Below are 22,086 nucleotides of genomic sequence, written 5' to 3'. Positions count from 1 at the left end.
TGCTTTTATAGGTATAATGGTAGGATTAATGCAAGGTTTGATGTACTGCTAATATGATTTGCTTTTGTCAAATATAGGATTGGGATTTCTTTATTTGCCATACTTTCTAATTTGTTGTAATAAGAGATGTTGCTGGATAATGAGACTGTATCTTAAATAATTGTTTAAATTTTAGCATATTTTAAGTATGTGAAATGTCACATGCAGAATGTCAGCTTAGAAAGTTTATTACTGTGAACTTTTACACTGATTTCTTATAATAGAAGATACAGTAAATTCTAAACAGATCTCAGTCCAGGTCCTCTAAATTAGAAAATGCCTATCCACACACGAATCTGTGTTCGTATGATCTGACTGACAAGTATTTTTGCAGTTTTTATATCTGAATAGCCAGGTATTTTCCAGGTGTTTGTTGACACTGCCAAACTTGCATTTTCTGAGTTTTCAGTTAATCATCTTCATTCTTTCTGTGGACTCTACCCTCAAAGAATAATAGGCAGCATCTCCCAGCTGTGTTTCACAGATCAGGGACTCTGTGTATGCATTAGAAAATGTTATTAGAAACAGATTGGGACTTCCTTTATTTTTCTCAATGACCAGCAAATAAATTGCTAAGATGAAGCAGGATGAATATAAGGTAATCCCCAAATTGGTTGAGATTTACAGTAAAGGCCCAAAGGATCTCCAGTCTAGTACATCAGTGTGTAGCACATGCTTCCAGGTCATACAGCATATTTCATAACTCCTATCCCCCTTCAACATTTCAGCTAAAGAGGTAGACACATGAACAAATTCTGTGTGCCAGGTGCTCTGTGGTAGCTGCCTCTTTGCAGTGGTATAACCTCTCTCAAGTTGCTTGTGGTTCAGCGAGGTTATGAGCGAGCACACACTTGTTAATTTGTTACCACTTCCCTGTCCATACTTATCCTGCAACGAATGTGGTGAAAGTATCACTGAGAGAGATGAAAATCATCACATACCATGTGATGAGTCTGCACAGGACAAGTTACCACAGCCCCTGCTGGTCTCAGATTTATGTGGGAACATTAATACATGGATATGAATCCAGGATCTAACTAACTGGTGCAAGCTTCTTGCATGAACACCTGGGTGGGTGCTGTATTGCTCTGCTTTATAAAAGTTCCAGAAACTACCCATGTTTAATGCCCAGCACAGTTCATACAAAGCCCTTGCCATGTTGTAAGATATACTACTTTAGCTTTCTGTGCAATGACTTTTCTGCAGGAGGAAGGTTATTTAGCTAAGTTTTTTGTTTTTCAGAGCCAATGAGTACACATACTTCTCAGGGACAAAGCAGGGTACAACCTTTTCTAGAAATCAATCTGTTTGTATTTAGTCATCTGAAAGTGATTGTGAAGCCTTCTTTCAGAAAGTCAGCATGAAATCTTTGACAATTGTATGCAAGTCTGCCATTGAGGAATTACCAGCAAAATGCCTGAGACAAATGTACTGATGATGTGATTTTGATAAAGCGACTCATGTAGTCAGGGTCTTTAGTTGTCATGATTATAAATGTAATGTGATTTGCAAGAGTTTTGTTTCTTGTTTGGATGGGAAGGCTTTCAGAAAAATACTATTAAAATTTTTAATGGCTTAGGTTATTTTCTTACAGGGAAACTAGAATAAAATTGCTTGTCTTCCATTTCAGACAATCCTTTGAATAATGAAAGTTCTCGAACTCACTCCTCCGTCATTGCAACAAGCAAAATGTCTGTTAAGACCTCAATCTTTCACAAAGATGCTGCTACACTAGAACCCCCATCTTCTGCTAAAATTACTTTTCAGTGTAAACACACAAGTGCCCTTTCTAACCATGTTTTGAATAATGAAGATTTTGTAGAAGACCTCTCACAACCAAACACAGAAACAAGACCTGAACTTTCAGTCCATTCTCTTACAAAAGAAAGCACTTACTCAGCAAAGTACCCAACTCCATTCAGCAATAGTACCCATGCAGAAAACTCTCACAAAGAGAGTAACAAGAAAGATACTCTCCAAGTTCCTTCATGTGGAAATAATATTTTTGACTATGAAGATGATATTTCATCAGTGAACAGACCAATACCTAGTAGGAAGTACATTAGCATTAGAAAGGCTGAAAAGGATGTCTCTTTTATGCATGTGGGCCGCCATATTGGTGACAACATGTTGAATAAAAACTTATATAACTTTTCTGATATGAGCCACTCCAAAGGTAAAATGTCCTCTGAAGTAAATGAAAAATCCAGCAGTGCAAGTATAAATAGTTATTTTCCAGCAACAGCTACAGAAAATGGTGAATTGGTATCTTGTTCAGGAGGCAGTCGAACTGTGGTACATTCACTTGAAAATAACACTGATGAAGGTGGCCTTAATAAGCTTAAAATTAGGTATGAAGAATTTCAGGAGCACAAGGCAGAAAAGCCAAGCCTCAGTCAACAAGCAGCACATTATATGTTCTTTCCTAGTGTTGTTCTTTCTAATTGTCTCAGTCGGTCACAGAAGTTAGCTCCTGTGACATATAAATTACAGCAAGGCAACAAACAGTCCAGGTTGAAACTGAATAAAAAGAAGCATAGTTTTATCAATCGTCAGGAGCCTGCAAGTGTAAATGATGTTGCATCCGTGAAGGAAAGCTGCTATACACAAGGTAATGCTTGTAGTAACATTCCTGATAAGGATAGTGCTTTACCTAGTGACTTAGTTCAAGTTCCTCTTGAGGCTTTTGAAAACAAAATGCCTACAAGTACTGCTAATTACACTGACTGCCAGTTTGCAGATGGATCTCTTGAAACTGAGCAGTCATTTGGACTGTGTGGGAATAAGTACACGCTCCGAACAAAACGGAAGGTAAATTATGAGACTGAAGACAGTGAATCGAGCTTTGTCGCACACAACTCAAAAATTAATCTACCTCAACCGATAGAAAGTGTTGAAAGTTTGGATGGGTCTCAGAAGTCTAGAAAGCGTAGAAAACTTTCTAAAAAATTGCCACCTGTTATTATTAAATATATTATCATCAATAGATTTAGAGGGAGAAAAAATATGCTTGTTAAATTGGGGAAAGTAGATTCTAGTGAGGAAAGAGTAGTACTCACAGAGGAAAAGATGAATTTATATAAAAAGCTTGCACCTTTAAAGGACTTTTGGCCAAAAGTTCCTGACTCTCCTGCAACCAAATATCCTATTTATCCACTAACACCAAAGAAAAGTCACAAAAGGAAAGCAAAACATAAGTCAACCAAGAAAAAAGCTGGAAAACCACAAAAAACAGGTAGTACAAATATTAAAAGAACTTTATCTTTCAGAAAAAGGACTCATACAATTCTTTCTCCTCCTTCGCCCTCATACAGCGCTGAAGCTGAAGACTGTGACTATAACTATAGTGATGTTATGTCTAAGTTAGGTTTTCTTTCTGAGAGAAGCACAAGCCCAGTAAACACATCTCCACCTCGCTGCTGGTCTCCCACTGATCCAAAAGCAGAAGAAATTTTGACCAACCTGGACAGAGAAGCTTTATTTAGTAGGGGGCCCAATATCTACAACAGCAAGACTGTTAATACTAGTGTAGGAAAAACTAGTCGAGCAAAAACTCAGGTTAAGAAATGTAAAAAGAAATTTGCCAGCCCCACTGTATCTACCAAGAAAAAGAAAAAAATTAATCAGGCCAATAAAACACCAGATGATGGAAAGAAGAAACCTAGAACAAAACAAAAAACGGCTGAAAAAGCGTCCTCAAGAAAACGCATTGTATTTAAAGATGAAAAAGGAAATGGTCGCTCTACTGCAGAAGTCAAGTTTGTGCTGAAACATCAAGATCTGCCTGAGATTTCTTACAACTCTCTCTGTTCTCAGCCACTTCACAACCACAAAGACAGTCCTCTTCCTGGCTATTCAGCTGGATATCTGCCATCAGCACAGCTCCCTTCAGCTGATGCACAAGGTAATTCATCGGGCTGTTTTCACTCATTGATGGAAATTGATAAGCCTGTAGATGCACAGTGTTTGTCTGCTCCACGGGAAGACCCTCATTCATCTTTCGCATCTACTCCTGTGGCATCTGGAAGGGAAGTACCAAAAATGAGCTCTCAAAGGTCCAGGACTCAGAGTGCTGTATTTAGAATGAAGGATTCTGCTCTCATTCAAAACATATTTGATCCATCTAATCACTCAACTCACGTAATACAGAATGCGCACATGTCTAAAGGTAAGACTTCCCCAAAAGCGGAAGAGATAAAAAATTTGCAAGTCAGATATTTGCCACCAGCTGGGAAATTAAATGAAACTCGTGACTCTCTGGACACAGCAAAGATGGATCAATTACATGCCACTAACTATTTGCATTGTAAAGACAATAATCAACAGCAGATTTTTTGTTTACCAGAGGCATCCAAGCGTTCTGATCCTTGTTCTTCTATTCTTAAGCCATCTGAGGAAAACCCTGGGCCACTTCAGTTGCCTAAAAACTGCTTTGTAACGTCTTTGAAGAGTCCAGTGAAACAGTTAAATTGCGATCAAAACCAGAGAGGATTTCTTTTGGATATGTCACATTTTAAACCTGAAACCACAAAACAAAGGCCTCCGTCAGAAGCAACAGTGCAACCAAAACCCATCTCCCAGTATAAAAACAGGAATATAGTGGCCCCATCAGCGTTTGGTGAAGGACAGTCTGGCCTTGCTGTTTTGAAAGAGTTGCTCCAGAAGAGACAGCAGAAAGCTCAGAATGCCAGTATTGCACAGGAGCCGTTGCCCGACAAACCACAGCTGAGCAAGGGCATACCATGCCCTCTTGAACAGAATAAAGCCATCAAAAGGTCACGGTCAGTTACATCATCACGAAAATCTCGTGCTCCCAGGAGCACAAAACCTAAAGAAAAAACAGCAAAATTTTCAAAAATGGCGTCTGCAAGCCAGCCGATTACCAGTCGCATTGATCACTCTGTATCTGATGACAGCCCCATTTTTTTTTCAGACCCTGGTTTTGAAAGCTGTTACTCACTTGAAGACAGCTTATCTCCAGACCACAATTACAACTTTGATATTAATACTATAGGGCAAAGTGGATTTTGCAGTTTTTATTCTGCAAGCCAGTTTGTCCCAGCAGATCAAAATTTGCCCCAGAAATTCTTGAGTGATGCAGTTCAGGATCTTGGTTCTGGACAAACAACAGAAAATGACTTTCTGTGTCATAATGACCAAAAATCTGAGGAAGAAAAGCAACATTCTTCAAGCACAAATAAATGGATACAGTCTGGTTCCCTGAGCCCTGAGCTTTTTGAGAAGACCTCACTAGATAATAGTGAGAACCACTGCCATAGTCAATGGAGGAAAACCATTCATTCTTCTACTTCTAGATCTAGTTTTATCGATACCTCTTGTACTCAAGAGACTGAAGTCTGTTTAAATGAAAAATTCAAATTGAATAGAAATACAGTTAATAAAGAGAGATTTCTTAACCTTTCTCAGCCAACCTGCTCAGACTGGATTCAAAGCCACATTAGAAAAGAAACCACTTTTGAGCCCTGTCAACCACTTGATTCAGTTAATACCTCTTTTACATCTTTATTGTCATCGCCTGATGGTGAGCTTATAGATGCAGCTTCTGAGGATTTAGAATTACATGTTTCAAGAAACAATGAAGCATTAACTCCAACTCCAGATAGTTCGCCAAGATCAACCAGTTCTCCCTCACAATCAAAGAATGGAAGCTTTACACCTCGTACTGCTCACATTCTTAAGCCTCTCATGTCCCCACCCAGTCGTGAAGAAATCATGGCAACTTTGCTGGATCATGATCTTGCAGAAACAGTTTATCAGGAGCCATTTTGCAGCAATCCTGCAGATGCCCCAGAAAAGCCAAGGTACTGTGTTGAATGCATTTCTGTCTACGTATGATTGTGATTATATTCAATTTTAATTTTTTCCTGTAAACAATTTTATGGTGTTATGTGGCATGGATGCATGAAAGATCCCGTCTGATATACATACATTTGAAGTTGAAAATTACTGTGCTTCCAGTCCAAATACCCGTTTTCTTTCATGGAACTTTGAAGGTTTTTTTGTATATTGTTGTAGTAAGTAGGAATGTGCCTTCATGGTTTGTAAAATAAAAATACTGCCTATGGGAATTGCACAGTGAGAAAACTAGTTAGTAGTACTCTGGTTTTCCATCATCTGGAGGACTGCCTGCAGTGAAGTTTAGAGTAAAACAGTAATTCAGACTACTTTTTTTCACAGGGAGATTGGAGGGCGGCTTCTCACAGTGGAAACCAGACTTCCAAATGACCTTCTTGAGTTTGAGGGGGACTTCTCATTAGAAGGTCTACGACTCTGGAAGACTGCATTTTCAGCAATGACAGAAAGTCCTAGACCGGGATCTCCTCCTCATTATGGTCACTCTACTGTTAATAAAAGAGAAAGTAATAGCCATAAAACTAGTGAAGACAAAAAAATAGTCATAATGCCATGCAAGTGTGCTCCAAGCCAACAGCAAGTTCAGATATGGCTTCATGCCAAAGAAGAGTATGAACATTTCAAGAAATTGCCTAAGAATCATCCTGCTGAGCTGGCAAAGGCAGATGAAAATTTCAGCTCTGCAGTATTGTCTGAAGAGAAATCTATAGAAGTAATAAAAGTAGCTAAAGATTTAAATTTGTCTAGCTTGGAAGATGAAAGACCTATTGTGCCTACAAAGAACTCTCCTGCCTCTGTGGCAGAAAATACAAAAACACAAACCAAGGAAACCTGTGATAAGTCTATAAGCACTATAGGAACTTCTGTAAATACTAAAAATGACATAGACTCTAATAAAACTTCATGTGAAAGCAAGACACACACTACGTCAGCTCCAGAACATGATAAAGAGGAGGAGGAGGAGGAGGAAGATTATTATGTCAATTACAGTTCACCAGATTCTCCAGTGCTTCCTCCTTGGCAGCAGGTGGCATCTCCAGATCCCAAGCAGTGCAGTTTAGAAGACACAGAGTGGAAAAATCCGGATATTATTTTGTCTTCCGTGGAAGGAAGTGATGTAGTACCTGTTGGAAGTGCACAAAATTCTCCATGCACCCAAGAGGACATTAGGACATCCTTTGACACATCTCCATTTCCAGTTAATGAAGATCCGGGAAATTCTGAATCCATTTGCCTACATAGTACACCCATTGTGCAGAGAAAAAAGCAAGATGGAATGCCTGAAGTTCTTGGTTTTACTCCTTTATCTGCAGGTAAATCCATTAAGTGATTCTAATAACACACACACAAATCTGAATATATTTCTTTTGACATAATAAGAAAAAAATTATATCTCTGCAGAAATATATTTAAAACTAGTTTTTGAAAGAAAAAGTTCTGTGCATTGTTGTTAAAGTAACTACTGAATTATTGAAAAAGTCTAGAAGTAGAACATCCATTTGCTTCCTAACAGTCTCTAGTATCTGAACTCTGAAGTGCTGGTTAAAAGCTTAATTTAAAAGTGATATTTATTTGGGGGATTTTTTGATCTTGTTGACTATATTGCTTGTATTTTTCCAAAAATAATCTCAACGTATAGTGTGAATAACATTGCAGTGTTCAAGATGATAATGATGTGAGGCTTTGTAACTTACTGGCCTTGTACTATATGTTCCTAAATGTCCGTAAATACCAAATTGCAGTAGTTGTGCTTTGGCTTTGATGAAGGATAAAGCTGTATTTGCTTATATATGCAATATTTGTTTGTAATGTTAAGGAAATGCCTTTGTTGTTTCTTGCATGTTGTTTAATGCCTAGACAATACTACTGAGGCTAAGGAGTCTTTCACTCATACGTTTACAGAACCAAAAGCTCAGAAATTGAGCCACAAGAGAGGAAGTAATACTGATGGTCTTCGAAGAGTACTTCTAACCACACAAATGAAGGTAAATTAACATTTTCCGTACAGATGTATTTTTATTACGCCACGTATACACATTTCCATTCTTTCTTCTTTGTTGTTTTTGTCTTTAGCTGTTAAGATCTTGAAAATACATTTTAAATGGTAGGGTACAATTGTTGTAGAATCAGAGCACACTCAAAGTTAGGAATAAATTTATGAGTTTAATTTGGGGGGAGCGTAAGTTGGAAATTGAGGGTGCTGTTCTAGGGTAGTGAGACACTAATGAAACACTAAAGAGGCACTGTGTAAAGATGTTGTTTTGCTCTTTGAGTTACAACATCCTTTTTAAGTTCTAGTGTGACTTCCCATTTTTATATATGTATACCCAGACCTGTGTATATTTATGTCTCAATGTGTATTAGTTTTCAGACAATGTTCTAAACATTTTTGGAAAACAAGGAGGTCAGTTTGTGGTGTGCTGACAGAGGAGAAAGAGATTGGACTTGTTTTCCCTAAACAGTGTTTCTGCTCCCCATGTTGGAAACAGAATGCCAGGCAAGGTGTATTACTGGAGTGACCCAGTAGTTTTTTCTTCTCAGTATACTGGTATTCATCTATTTCAAAGGGGTACTTAATGTACCTTTAATTCAGTGCCTTAAAAAGTGATGACTGAAACAGGAGTTTGTGACAAGTTGTTGCTCAAGAGAGAATAGAGAATTGCTGGTTTCCATATCCTCAGAATTGCAAGAAAGCCAGTATGTGTGGGACTGGCAGGGCTTTTTGGTAGGGTTCTGGAAGTTTTTGGTTGTTTGGGAGGTTTTCTAAGTATTTCAAACTGCCTCTTGCTTTGCTATGAACTAAAATTATTTCTAGAAGGCAGAAAGATACAACTGTTGTTTGCATGTTGAAAAATGAAACGAGGACATAGTAAAAAGTTGGGGGCTTCTTAGTAGTTTGTAGTGTAGCATTTGCATTTTCATTGATAATTTTGTATTTAATACTTCATATTATTTTGTGTTACATATGAGTTTAGCAACCTGTGTTTTCTCATTATCCTGTGCTTTTTTCTTCCCTTGTCCGATAAGAATCAATTTGCTGCCCTCGGTGCTCCGAAGAAAGAGACTTCCCAGATTGAAGGACCATCTTTAAATAATACTTACGGTTTTAAAGTCAGTGTGGAAAACCTGCAGGAAGCAAAATCTTTACATGAGGTAACTTTAATGTTTCATGTCACTTCATAAAATTGTAGTTTATCAGGCCGATTTTATACTGGCAGAAATCAAAAATCTTTTTCTCCTGGGTTCCTACATGACTTAAAAATTAATCAGTGTGTGATGTCTGCAACTTTTAAGTAGTTGATCTATCAGTTTCAGCTTGATGTCCAGGTAACAGTATTGAACTAAACTTCACAGTATTTTGGTTGAGAAGATGGTAATCCTCCCTTTAAAAATAAAAATAAGGGAAAAATCAGAAGAAATAAATAGTAAGTTTTGCATAAAAACATTACTTGAAAAATTAGTTGACCATAATTTTAATGGATTGTTTCCTTAAGAAATAAGGCATCTGGCAGCAGTCCGTCAGACCCTCCTGGTATTTCTACTTGTTACCTTCTGAACCTGTTGGGCAGTTTCTACTACATTTAGCAAAATGGTGCCTATCTCAAAGAAGGTCTCTGTATATTTAATGCAGATGAGTGTTTGGTGTGGGGAGAGGAATCAAAGTGCTGGAGAAAGGGAAGCAATGTAAATACAGTACTGCTGTGTTTGGCTGCTGACTGGGCAAGCAGTGTGTGTGTATATGTGCTCCTAGATGGTCTCCACATCTGTGCCTTGCATTTAGCTGTTGGCCAGTTTATACAGGAGATAGGGAGATAGCACTGAGTAGAGGACATAGGAGAAGCCACAAGAAACCAGGGGGAAATTGAGATAGAGCTTTGATAGTAAAATTTCACTTCAGTGATGTTTGTAGCGATTTAGCATGCAAATCTAGAGGAAATCAGGCTGCCCCTAGGGCAGCTTACATACACAGAAATACTTCTAACTTTTCCTTCATCATCTGTCCAACCTCTCCATTAGTCCACATTATGAGCAATATTAGGCAAGACAACAGAGCAGCAACATAGCACTGAAACAGTATAAAATAATACTGTCTTTATTGCAGAGTTAAAACTTGACAGTATATAGGGATTAGCATTTTCTTAATGTAAACCATTCTGGAAAAAGCTCTTGGTAATATGATGTGGAAGTTCCTTAATGCAAGCGAAGGCAAAGTTAGGTATTCTCCCTACCTTCCTGTAAGAGTCTTCATGCTTGTCTCGGGTGAGAGGGGGAAGGGAGAAGAAAAACCAAGAGTGTTTCTTTGTTCTTCATCAGTTCAGAAGTGTGATTCAGCTCAATATACAAAGCTGTTTGAAAACACTGCAGGAATTTACAGTTGTTGAAGTTGAACATTATCTGGTTTTTGTCTTACTTTCTGCTTTTGGTAGAAGAATATGGTACTCAGAAACACATGCTGAATTTTCATAACTGAGTATAAAAATGTGTTAAATGATTAATAATATTTTTTCCTAAGGTGGTGTTTTTTGCAAAAAAGTGAGATCCAGAGATGCGTGTTTAATCACTTCTGTTAATTTTCAGGTGGGACCTTGTAGTTACAATGTAATACCACCATATAAATGTCTGCACTGTCCTAATTTGCACTGATAGTCTTCTCTTAATTTTTTTTTTAAGAAACCTGCAGAACAAACTAACATACTGTGTTTATTTTTTGCTAGGTCCAACACCTTACCCTCATCAGTATGGAGTTACATGCTCGAACAAGACGAGATTTGGAACCAGACCCAGAGTTTGATCCGATCTGTGCTTTATTCTATTGCATCTCATCAGACTCAGCACTGCCAAATACTGATGAAAAAGAAATCACTGGTGCTATAGTGGTTGATAGAGAGAGGACACTCTCAAGCCAAGGTTCCTATTTCTTTTTTCTTAATATATTTTACAAAAATGCTATTTCATAGTAATCAAACAGTAGCAAGCCAAATGTAATAGAGTATCTATATTACTGTGTATCTCATTAAATTTTGTCTTGTTGAATGGCCATATTAAATATGGAGTTTTCCTGCTTATATCTTCCAAAGAACTATTGCATGGGCTGTAAACCACAGATAACATACACGTGTGCAAAATATCCACGTTTGCGTACTTGTGGACAAGCTCCTGCAGTGTTCTAAAAGTGTAAAGAGGAAAACCTGCCTTTAGTTTCCTACTCAAGTTGCTGGATAGCTACAAGTAGAAAATGTTAAAAGCAAGACAGTATGTTTTATATTTTACTTAAGGGTTATTTTTGTGGTTTTATCTGATCCTTTTAGGATCCAAACAGGGGCCCTTATTCTATTGTACCTTTTTGGCTTTGTTTAGACCAGTGATACTCAACCTGTGGCTCTAGAGCCGGATGTGGCTCTTCATGGCCCTACAGGCGGCTCTCGCAATGTAGGCATCTGATCGGCGCTCCACTCTATCAGGCAGCGCGGGGAGCACTGAGCAAATGGACCAGCAGTGTGGGAGTCGCTGAAGTTCCCCCTCCCATAGGGGGAAAGAAAAGGAGCTGCTGGGATCCCCCCACAGGTAAGAGTAGAGATCACCTCCCACCCAGCAGCTGTGGGGCAGAATGGGGAAAAACTTGCCCTTTTGCCCCTTCCACCCCTCCACCCCACTCCTTCCTAGCAGCCAGAAGGGATCGAAGACAGAGTGCTGCTGGGAGAGAGGATGCTGATGTGTCATGTCGTGATGTATCAATGTGTGGTGGCATTAAGGCAGCATCATGACACGTTGAAGTGTCATGATGGAAAAAAATCACACTGTTGATACTTGATTTTTATGGTGCTCTACAACTCCATTTTATTAAGAAGTGGCTCTCCAGCTGTTAAAGGTTGAGTACCACTGGTTTAGGCTAGTAAAAAAAAAACCAACCAAAAAAAAAACCTCAAACAAAAAACCATCCCCAAAGTAGTCCTCTTTTCTTTCAGGGTTTCTTTGGCATTGTGAATGTGTATCAAACCACAAAATACTGTCTAAAATTTTAAGCGTGGACAAAAAACCTACCAAAAATAAATTTAGCAATAAGGCAACAGCTTCTTCTTTTACCAGTTTATTTTTCAAAGTATTGTAGATATTATATCATGTTAAGCTAAGTTCTTATTATTCTCAGTGAATTTTATTCTGGTATTATATGCTTGTTACTATCTTTAGAAAATTTATTTTCATTACCTTACTAAGTGAGATTTTTCCACAGTATAGCCGCTATGGCTCCCTAGGTGTGTGCCACTGATAATTTATCAAGAAAAAGCTTTCTGTGAAAGGTCCAGTGATACTTTGAAAAAACAAAGGTTCTGATCTGGTTTTGTTAGTGAAATAAAATGATGTGTTTAAATGTTATTGTGACATTCGTTGCTTTAATTGATGTGTGCTGTCAGTACTTTCTTGGTTAGAACTTTTTGAGTTTCCTGTGGAGTGACTTGACATTGAGATACATTTTTTTCCCCTTTTGTGTTATTATTGCTTTGTAAGTCACAGTACTCGTTTTAACATTTGTTTCTGAAAGCACACTTTTCTTAATTCTCAAGATCTTAAAAATGTGTCAAAGTAGAATACCTTTTAAAAACTCCAGTTCTTAATATCTACAAGGTCATCTTAACAGAGATCATACTATCTGTTGTATAGAGAAAACAGAGTATGTGTTGTGCATTATTCATAAAAAGAGGGGTTTTTTAATAGGGGAGGCAAATGCTGAGTTCCTGCATGTATACAAATTTAGATGTTACTCAGACATTATCAATGTGGACACTCCTAATGTGCACTAAGTGAGCAGTTGGTCATGTTTTTCCATTTCTATCAGTAACTTAGCAGTGTGCTGAAAAAAAGAACTATACTGTCATATAGCATTTTCATTCTGTAAGGCATTTTGCAAAGCACTACTCTAAGATAGCAATTAAAACTATATTTTGCACAAAAACTGTGTGAGCTGTCATATAGTCATTTAATATTTCTTACTAAAAGTCATTTTGTAGTAGCTGGACTCTTGTACATGTAAAATAGTGAAATTTCTCTTGAATCAAATTTGTTTATATCTGAGAATTTGTGCAAGATTACCACTATGGCAGAATTCTACAAAGTGACAAGAAAAAATTATTCCACCCCAGAGGAACAAAATAAGTCCATGGAATTAATTGTGGTAATTATTAAAGATAAAAATAAACTGTGTTCCATACGTCTTTTCAGTTACATGTTTAATTCTAAAGCAGTATTGTTGACTGAAGTAATGAAATTCCTTCTAAATTGTAACAGATTTTTTCACTTCTATTTTCTAGGGAGCAGAGGCCAAGCCCCCTTGCTTACAAGATCTGGAGTTACAGGACTAGAAGTCAGTTACGCTACTGATGAAAGAACTCTTTTCCAGGAAGTAGTGAATATTGTAAAAAGGTAGCATATCTGTACGTTCTGCTTTTATTTTTCAGGCTTGGAACAGCAGATTTAGTTCCTTCAACCCTTGTCAGTCTTTCAAATACTGATTTTGTTGTTGTTGTTGTTTTTCTCAAAGGCTTATTTCTAGAGTGGACAAGCATGGTGGTCTTTCAAATAAAAATACTTTTTGCTTTTCCTTTTCTCTGACAGCAAGAACATTCAGATCCTCTTAAGCAGCTGAGTTACAGTCTTGAAACTAATCAGCCATATTAGTAATCTTTTTTAACATACAACTTTTCCTCTTAACCCCAGAATTCATTACACATCTCTCTCTGAAACTCTCAGAATAGTAGATATTAACAGTGCTGAGAGCTATAGAAAACCCCTCAGACAGGAAGAGTTTTCTAGGAACTCTGAGGCAGGACAGAAAAAAACCTGCATGGTACTGAAACTGCTGCAGTTTAAAGTAAGGGTTTGTTGAAAAATCAGTTTCCTTCATTAGTTTTGTCTTCTCTGAATGGAAATCCCCTGCTCCATCCGACTTGGAAAACTGCTGGTTTTCCCCGTCTCCACTAAGGCTGAGAAGCCTGTTTGGGAACCCTCTTGCCTGGTGCGTAGGTGGAACCACAGACGTCTCTCCAGACCCTACTGACAGGTGCAAAGCTGTAAAACTGCAAGGAAAATAAACAGATTTAAACTCTGAGTCACCCTGCTGGAATAGAGGCACAAGACAAAAAAAGCTAGGCAGAGTACATTTGCAATTCTTTCTCTCTCCAACCAGAAAACCTCTGATGAGAAAGACTTTGACCAACCCCATGAAGCCAGAATACAAAAAGAGTTGCTGAATGCAACCAGCACAGGGTGGGTCCTGGCAGAGCAGCAGATTCCTGTTCAGAGAAGACAAAATTCAGGTAAGGAACATAATACTATTTTTCTCTTTCTTGGAAATCTAGTGCTCCATCAAACTTGGGAAAATTACTCAGAATGAGAAACTGCCAATAAATGAAGAAGTTTAAAAAGTGACAGGACAGAAAGAGTATGGTAGAGAGAACTCAGCAGTTAAAATGTACATCCACATTAATCGCTGAAGAACAGAAATTGTCTGTATCTGTACATACTGAAAGCATTACAGAACGAAAAAAGTCATGCAGTTTTGGTGTACTCCAAGATGGAATGTACCAGGTTGCTGACTGAGAAATCTCTGCTTACGGGATCTTCTCTACCATGTGCTAGCATACCTTTTTGATGCAACAACTTCATCCACAAAGATTGAGTTAGTTGACTTGTATTCCTGGAAGATAAAAGGTTTGATCTATTAATGGAGAGGCAGACTGCTGTCATCATCTTCATTTACTTCCCTCCCAACTCTAGAATAACACCTCAGGTATCAGACTTCTGATGGACTCTCAGAAAAGATGTTTTTTGAATCTTGGACCACATCTACAGTTTGCTGCTCTTTTTCCCCCTTTATTTTCTGTAGCCTGGGCAAAAAAAGAAGAAATTTTGTTGGAGTAAATGTTTTGTATTTAAGCACAAAACAAGTGTCTAGGCCCAGAGTAGCTTCAACTGAAGGAGGAAGTATGGTAAAACTGTGTGATTAAGAAGTAGTGGACTGCAAAAACTTCCTCAGTGAGAAATGAACAAGCAAGCAGCTTTAATGAAAATTAGTAATTATTTTTTAAATAATCTTCTGTTGATCTTTTTAGTGTTATTTTTTTTCCAGCACAAGCTAGGAGCTTCGGCTGTTCTGGTAGATGCACTTAATAGTAGATCTGATAGATTAGAGAAAGAAAACTATCAGGCCATATTTAAGAAATACTACCACTTGAACTTCATGGAGCAACACTCAAAATCACGTTAATTTTCCAGCTGAGAATTGTATCAGTATCTTACATTCATTCTGATACATGCTTTAGGCTGGGCAATAATAGGCTCTTGTGACTGAACAGCATGCCCAGCATGACTGCAGCCTGCTTTTGGTTCATGTTCTAGGCCTCTTGGGCTGTGGAAGACTGAAATTCCAGATTCCTGGCATAATGAATGACAGACTGTCTGCTCACTCTTGATTGTGAATATCAGGAACAGATTTTATCAACTTGTTGGAGCACTGAACAGTGAGGATCTTGGCTGCAGGAGGAATTATCTTATGCAGTCCAGTTTAAGAATTCTTGTTCCTATTTCTAGTCATTCTCTTAGTAGTTGGCCTAATTCTTCCTCTTATTGCATATATGTGAAATTGTGGAGTTGTTTCAAGTTCCAGCCTTCTACTTCTTTGTTTAGGCCTTTTGTTTTCTTTCTATCCTGGCTATTGAAAATAAATAGTGGTTGATTCTGTAACTTCTTGTCAATACATATAAACTTTGGAAGAGCCCAATAGAGAATTCTTGGTCAGTCTTTCACACAGATGAGGCAAAGGTGATTCCTGGAAAATTTGTAACTTCTGCAGTACTCTTAGCTCATCAGCCTCTTTGACTAAGTTTTTGTCAGTGAAGAGTGTTTCCCAAATCTAACTTTTTATAGCAGAGCTAAAGTTATTCTGTTTTCATTGAAGATGAGTACTGCTCCAGAAAGTTGACTGGAATTGATGAACTGAAGTTGGATTCAGTTAATACCTTCACTGTGAGGTTGTTCAGGGTCTGCTAGATCTGAATGACCATGGTAAGGTTAATACCTAGGCATCTGTGAAGTACCAGGTTAAATGTTCTTCTGTGGATTAGTAGATGTTGTCTCTGATTAACTCAGAGCAATTGGCAAACAGAAATAAGTCATCTTGAGTTCTAGTAGACCAGAAGAAGACCTGATTGTTTCTCTTGAATTGTGATCTATGATTTCATCTATACTGAAAATTCGCAGATTTATCCAAATATTGAGGAGAATAAGCACCTCTGTTTCTAGGAGGTCATTACTGAGAGTGACTAACCTGTGAAACGGGAGTACTTACAAGTGTGAATACCAAAGTCTGTGTAGTGACAATTTTAATTTTAAAAGGTATTGTAATACTGAAGTTGAGGGTTGAGAGTCAGGAAACAGACAGAAAGGAAGAGCCACAAAGGTGAGTTTGGAGGAGGGAGGGAAGAACAAACAACACGGATTTGTAACAAAGAAAACCATCGTTAAATTTGTTTTTGGTACCCTGACAACTGTCTTAGACCTTGAGAGGAAGCTGCACCTGCATAGGTCCAAGTTTCCCTTCTTTGGTAAGCTGTCCTCTGACTGTAAACCAAAAAAAGAAAAAGGGCTTCAGCTCAAAACTGACATAAAGCAGCTGAGAGACAACCTCCTTCTAATCCTGTGCAGTCACTGGGGGTGTCCTAGAAGCAGAGAGATCCAGGTTGTAGGCTCTCTGGAGTTGTCAGAGAGCATTTTTTTTTTTTCTTGAAATGGAGCCTTGACATATATTGCTGTCCTAAAGCATTCTGTTGTGCTGCCTGAAGTGCTTTCTTGAATAGACCCTCTTTTGATCATAAGGTGGCAGCTGCACTCAGATGGGAGAAAAAATTGAAGAATCTTTCTGCTTGAGAAAGTAAGAGAACCATCCCTCTGAACGTAAAAGCAGGAAAGAGTAAACACATTGACATAGCTCCCTAACACAGGAAAGCTGACTGTTTGAGGAGGAGGAGAAGGTGGAAGGGAATGCTACAAGAATGTTTGCATGGAGATTTAAAACATAGCAAAACTAGGAATGTCCAAGCCTGATGGAGCAGTGGATTCCCATGAAAGAGAAATTAAATGTCTGGGCCTCCCCTTCACTTTTAAGGCAAATTGTTCCGTTTCTCTTGAAGTGCAGATGCTAACAGATAGCAGAAAAGGGCAGGTCCTGCAGGTGTGAGAGGAGCAGAATTTGGGGAATTCATGTGGGAATGCACAGTCCCCATCTCTCTGACACAGGAGAATGTGAAAACAGGATGGGCTTGAAAAAAATAGTACATTCATTGCTACTTGAGACTTACCAGATGCCCACCAGCTCCTTGTCTCCATTGAAGTAGTTTTTGATAGAATTACATGAACAGAGTATAATGTAAGATTTTACATAAATATTTTGGGGATAACATTTGCATATTAATTAACTGTTAATGCTTAAATATTTTTTATAGTGTTTTTCTTATAAGGCATAATGCTAATAATTTTTTTTGTTTGGATACAGTGCATTATATTTTTTCTTCTGTAAATGCTCTAGCAACATTTTCTTCTTAAAATAGAGGTGTGCTAATCTAACCTTCTTTTTCCAGGCCAGTATCATCTTCATCAGAGGCATTTTCCTGTAGAAATCTGTATTTAATGTCCTGTATCAACTTTATGGATTTTTATTGTCTAAGGCAAACTGGAAAAATGTTTCCAGGGATTTCAGTTATATGTTTGAGTCACCATGCCTTGTGTTGCTATGCACAGTTACTGCTTTTGTCTATATCATAGGTCTAGCATAATTTCCCCCCTACCCTCCCCCCCTTTTTCTCTTAATCATAGCTGGAAGAAAAATAGCAGTCAGGAAAACCAGACACATAATAGAAGGGAAGGTATAACTGGGAAGCTTTGGTGTTCATTCACGAAATTGTCAAATGAGAAAGAGAAAGAGATGTCATAGTAGCATATACGACTTAGCTGGAAAGGAAAATAATCGCATTTCTTCTCTCTGCAGCATGTATGAGTTGAATGTTAATGCTGTTGTGTTTAAATCCTGCCAGCATAAATGCTGCTTTTCATCTTTGCAGAAAGATTGGCAACAGCATGCAAAGCAGTATCAGGGCCCATCCTTTTAACAAAAGAGCATATGTTGGCAAGCACACCTCTTATTCCTGTCGTGTTATTCCTAGCCAGCAGCTTTCAGATATCAGTATTAAAATTTACTAGTTTCTTGCAGGTGTAACACCTGGTCTCATTACAATTTCTTCTAATAAAATAGCTTGAACTGATGATGAAGACCAGCTTCGTAGTATACTGTAAAAATTGTGAGACGGGAGGATGAAACATATAAAACTTGTCCTCTTAGCTCCCAGCCTGTTTCTTTGTGGCACCACATGAAAAGGGGAGAGGGAAAGTGAGAGGGAGTTGCACTTCAGCTAAGCTCACATCAGCTAAACTTCGGGTTTGCCTGTTCATTTCCCCATGTGGAATAATGTACTCTTTTAGGTCCAGCCACATCTTCTGCTCTAATAGCAAATAGAATACCAGAGGAGATCTCGGCAAGTGTCACACTGGTTCATTGGTACAGCTGGTACATGAGATTGGGCCGCAGGAGAGGGCATTTCTGCTGCATAAATTAGGATTTCGTTTATCAGCAAACAAATTAGAAGTAAGAAACAACAGTGTCTCTTTCTAGGTGCAAGAAATTTGATAGGTCTGTTAAACCTGTTGCATGAGGTCGATCTTATGCATAGGTAGTGCAGGAGTTCAGGGTTCTAAGTGTAATACAGTAGAAAGGAGTTCTTCAATTTAATGTTATTTTGGTTTTTCCTTCAGAGATAATTCAGAGATACACTTGTGAATGCTTACAGATATACATACAAAATACATATATGTGTAACTTCCTGTGGTATCTGAGCAACTCAGCTGCCAGTAGTACATTTATTGGTTTTCATGCTTTTAGATGTAGCATCCAAGGATGCTACTTGGATCCAAGTTGGACAAACTGACATTAAAGGACTGTGATTATAGGGAATTTACAGTAAGATTTGATCTCACCATTTACTAGCTACTCTACCTTGATTTTCCATTTAGATAGCTTTGTATAAATCAGCTGACTGAAACTTAAACATCTGTACTTCACTGTCGTTGTCTAACTAGCTATCCTCATCACCAGGAAAGTTAAACAGAGAGAACAGGATCTTGGTCTGCAAGAGGTGGCTAAAATATAAAAAATGGTTCACCCAAAGAGGCTTTTTGTTCAATGACAATAGAGACCAGTTTAGAAAACTTGAGATGCCAAAAATTAGCTGAAATTAGACGCTCCCCTTAATGCATGTGTGGGGTCTAGCTGGGATGGAAAAGCAGAGTAAGTAATGGCGCCGTAAAGTGATAGCCTGTAACTCAGTAATGTGCAATTAGAGGCAATCCCTAATGGCCTGGACAGGCAAGACTGAGTTCCAATCTAGCACACTGCTTTTTTAAAAAATCTTTTGATTAATAAGCTTTCCAATCTACATGTGGATTTACATAAAATTGCGTTAAAATATGTGATACTTAAGTTAGATACAATTAATTTATATAAGAAAAAGCATGTATCTGAAAACACCATAAACTAAAGGGCTTTTATGTCTTGTCCTATAAAAACATCTTTGCATCTGAAGGATACTAGAGAAACAGTTGTTGAGATTATATGCAGATGGATTACAGAGGTCATTTTGTTCATTAGGTTAAAAGATAATGGGAAGATTACCTCCAGAACTGATGAAATGTATTCAGTTGCAGTAGTAATATAATAGCCCACTAAATTTTTTTTAAGTAGGAAGTGAGAAAAGTAATGCTCTGCTTGGGCAAGTTAAAACCCAAAGCAAGTGTCCTTCATCACAGGTGGTAGCTGCTAATATGATTATGGCAACTTGCTGCTTCCAAACAGGATGCTTGTTTCTGTTCAGAACAGGCTTAAAAGGGAAAGCAGATTTCTGGCATAATGAATATTGTTTTATGTACCACTTAAGCAGTTCTTCACAAGTTTCAGATTCACATTTGCATCTATCACGGAACCAATCTGCATAATGCCTTGTCCTGTGCAAAATCTACAAGTATTTTCCATTTTGAATTACGTGACACCAGTTTTCAAATATGAACATGACTGACTACTTCCCTCATTTTAATTAATCAGTAGCGTTTTGCAATATGCTAGGACCAAGATAGTTTAGTTACAAGAATTAATTTGAAAATATGTTAATTTTTGTCATGTTTATTCTATGCCTGTATAAAACATGGCATAATTCCTTTTTATTTCAAAGCTTAAATGGAGCTATTAATAATTTTGGAACGTCATTTGGCAGTCATTGTATGTTGTGCAGAGCAGCAAGCAGTCATAACTCTTGCTGATTCCACTGCTGGAATGAACTGCAGGCTAGCTTCAGTCATTTGTCCATAAATTGTTCCAAGTAGCTTTGGGTTTGTACTGTTGGTAGAATAGGTTTCCAAATTGAGTAAATTTACCACTTCCACTCCTGATGATCATTTCCTATCTTCAAAACCAAAGAATTATTCTTTCGACATGAAGAGCAGATAGCAGAATATCCCCCAAAGGCAAAGTACTAGTTCTTTTACTTTCTGTAGAATGCTAGAAATGAAAAACTTTAGAATCCTCTGCTTTAGGCAAAAATTGTATCAAATCCATTCCCTCACAAGTAGAAGTAGGTGATAAAGGGTATTTTTGCAACTTCTGGCAGGTGCAAAAGCCCAAATTGTAATAAAGAGAGAGCCATGCTGAGTAACAAGGTTCAGATATTTTTCACAGAAAGTTAGTGTCCCATGGCAGAAGTGTGGAGAAGCTCTTTTTTGGAGCTATTCTCAGAGTAATTAGTATCTTCAAAGTGAGTTGTCATTGCCTTTGGCTGGGTGGCATAAGCAAGGAAGACACTTTCCTGATAAAGTCTGAAGCTTCATTTGTAATGTCTGTGATACAACTAACTCGGTATTTGGGGAAAGGGTGTTCTGTATTCAGCAGTCAGGAAATACTTGCATTTTTTGGATGTGTTTATGGATGCAAGGAGTACAGAGATCCTGTTCATAAACCAAGGCCCCTGCCTCCTTCTCCAATAAACTGAGGTCTACAAGCCTGCATCGTGTTGTAGGGTTGGGCATAGACTGTGGTACAGGACCCTCAGCCTGTCATCAGTCCTTTACCTCCTGACAGCTGCCCTTATGTCATTCAGTTGTATTGAATGCTGCCTGTTGGAACTCAAAACCCCTTAGCTGCATTGAAAGAATCAATCAAGGTTGGAAAATACACTAAAGATCATTTAGTCTAACCAAGAAGCAGCTGTTCTTCCCAAGGAAGCTTCCTTTCTTTTTTTGCTAAAAATCACAGATACCTCGTTACTTTGGCTAGTCTCTCTCTGCCCAGCCCAAGAAAATCATTCGTAGGCTATTGAGCAAGTGACCAGATCATGACTTCTGGTTTTAATAGTGCCTGCTCAAAAGTTAGGTGATACTGGCTCCTCTGAGCTAACTCCTGCCTCTGCTTTGTCTTTAAAGCCACATTGTTTGTCCTTCTGTCTAGTGAGCTCTGCTCTGAGCCTGATTGGAAGTGACTGTGTCAGAAGTCAATTCTGACTTTTCTTTTTGTCATACTTGAGCCAGTCAGATTTTCCAGCTGGAAAGAGGTACAGCATAAAAGGAATTTTTCTTGTATCTTTTAGGAAGAAGGTAGTCGTAAGAAAGAGGTATTCAAAGAAAACTGGTAGATATGGTTGCTTTTCAGTTTAGACAGCTCTCACTCAACTACAGATTGTAACTCCCTATAAAGGGTCATCATTTAGGACCTGAACTTCCCTCTTATTATTCAAAACTACGCTTCAGTATGCATAACACATTATTATTTGTAAAACATTCCAGTTAACCTACTGGCAAATTCTGTTCCATAGGCATGACTATATTTCACTGCACATCTGTCTCATGCCAGTAGCTAGGTTTCAGTTTATGCTTGATACCTCCTGATTCCATCAATAAAACCTGATGAGACCTCAATTTTGTTCTTTATTTGTACAGACTGAAATAATAGAAGTATGTAAAAAAAAAATTCCAGTGAAAGTATTCTTTCTAAATATTTTTGCTGTTGAATGCTACTAAAAATCCTAA

The 22,086-nt window shown here is 38.0% G+C and overlaps 1 protein-coding gene across 2 annotated transcripts in view; it reads left to right on the top strand.

Moving 5' to 3' along the window:
• Positions 1 to 22,086, top strand: part of REV3L (REV3 like, DNA directed polymerase zeta catalytic subunit) — a 118,795-nt gene that overhangs the window by 71,944 nt on the left and 24,765 nt on the right. The window contains exons 13-18 of one of the 2 annotated variants that reach the window (XM_042016992.1): positions 1,670 to 5,861; positions 6,238 to 7,226; positions 7,816 to 7,898; positions 8,941 to 9,066; positions 10,629 to 10,821; positions 13,221 to 13,332. In XM_042016992.1, coding sequence (XP_041872926.1) covers positions 1,670 to 5,861; positions 6,238 to 7,226; positions 7,816 to 7,898; positions 8,941 to 9,066; positions 10,629 to 10,821; positions 13,221 to 13,332 — 5,695 coding nt within the window. Of the gene's footprint in view, positions 1 to 1,669; positions 5,862 to 6,237; positions 7,227 to 7,770; positions 7,899 to 8,940; positions 9,067 to 10,628; positions 10,822 to 13,220; positions 13,333 to 22,086 lie in introns of both variants that reach the window. The other variant, XM_042016991.1, reaches the window with a different exon arrangement.

Source organism: Corvus kubaryi, unplaced genomic scaffold (genome assembly GCF_017639235.1).
Source record: "Corvus kubaryi isolate FWS band 111438036 unplaced genomic scaffold, C.kubaryi_AGA036_p1.0 split3-73, whole genome shotgun sequence".
NCBI classification, from domain to species: Eukaryota; Metazoa; Chordata; class Aves; order Passeriformes; family Corvidae; genus Corvus; species Corvus kubaryi.
The sequence above is the reverse complement of the archived record's forward strand: the minus strand, read 5'-3'. Positions and strand labels throughout refer to the sequence as shown.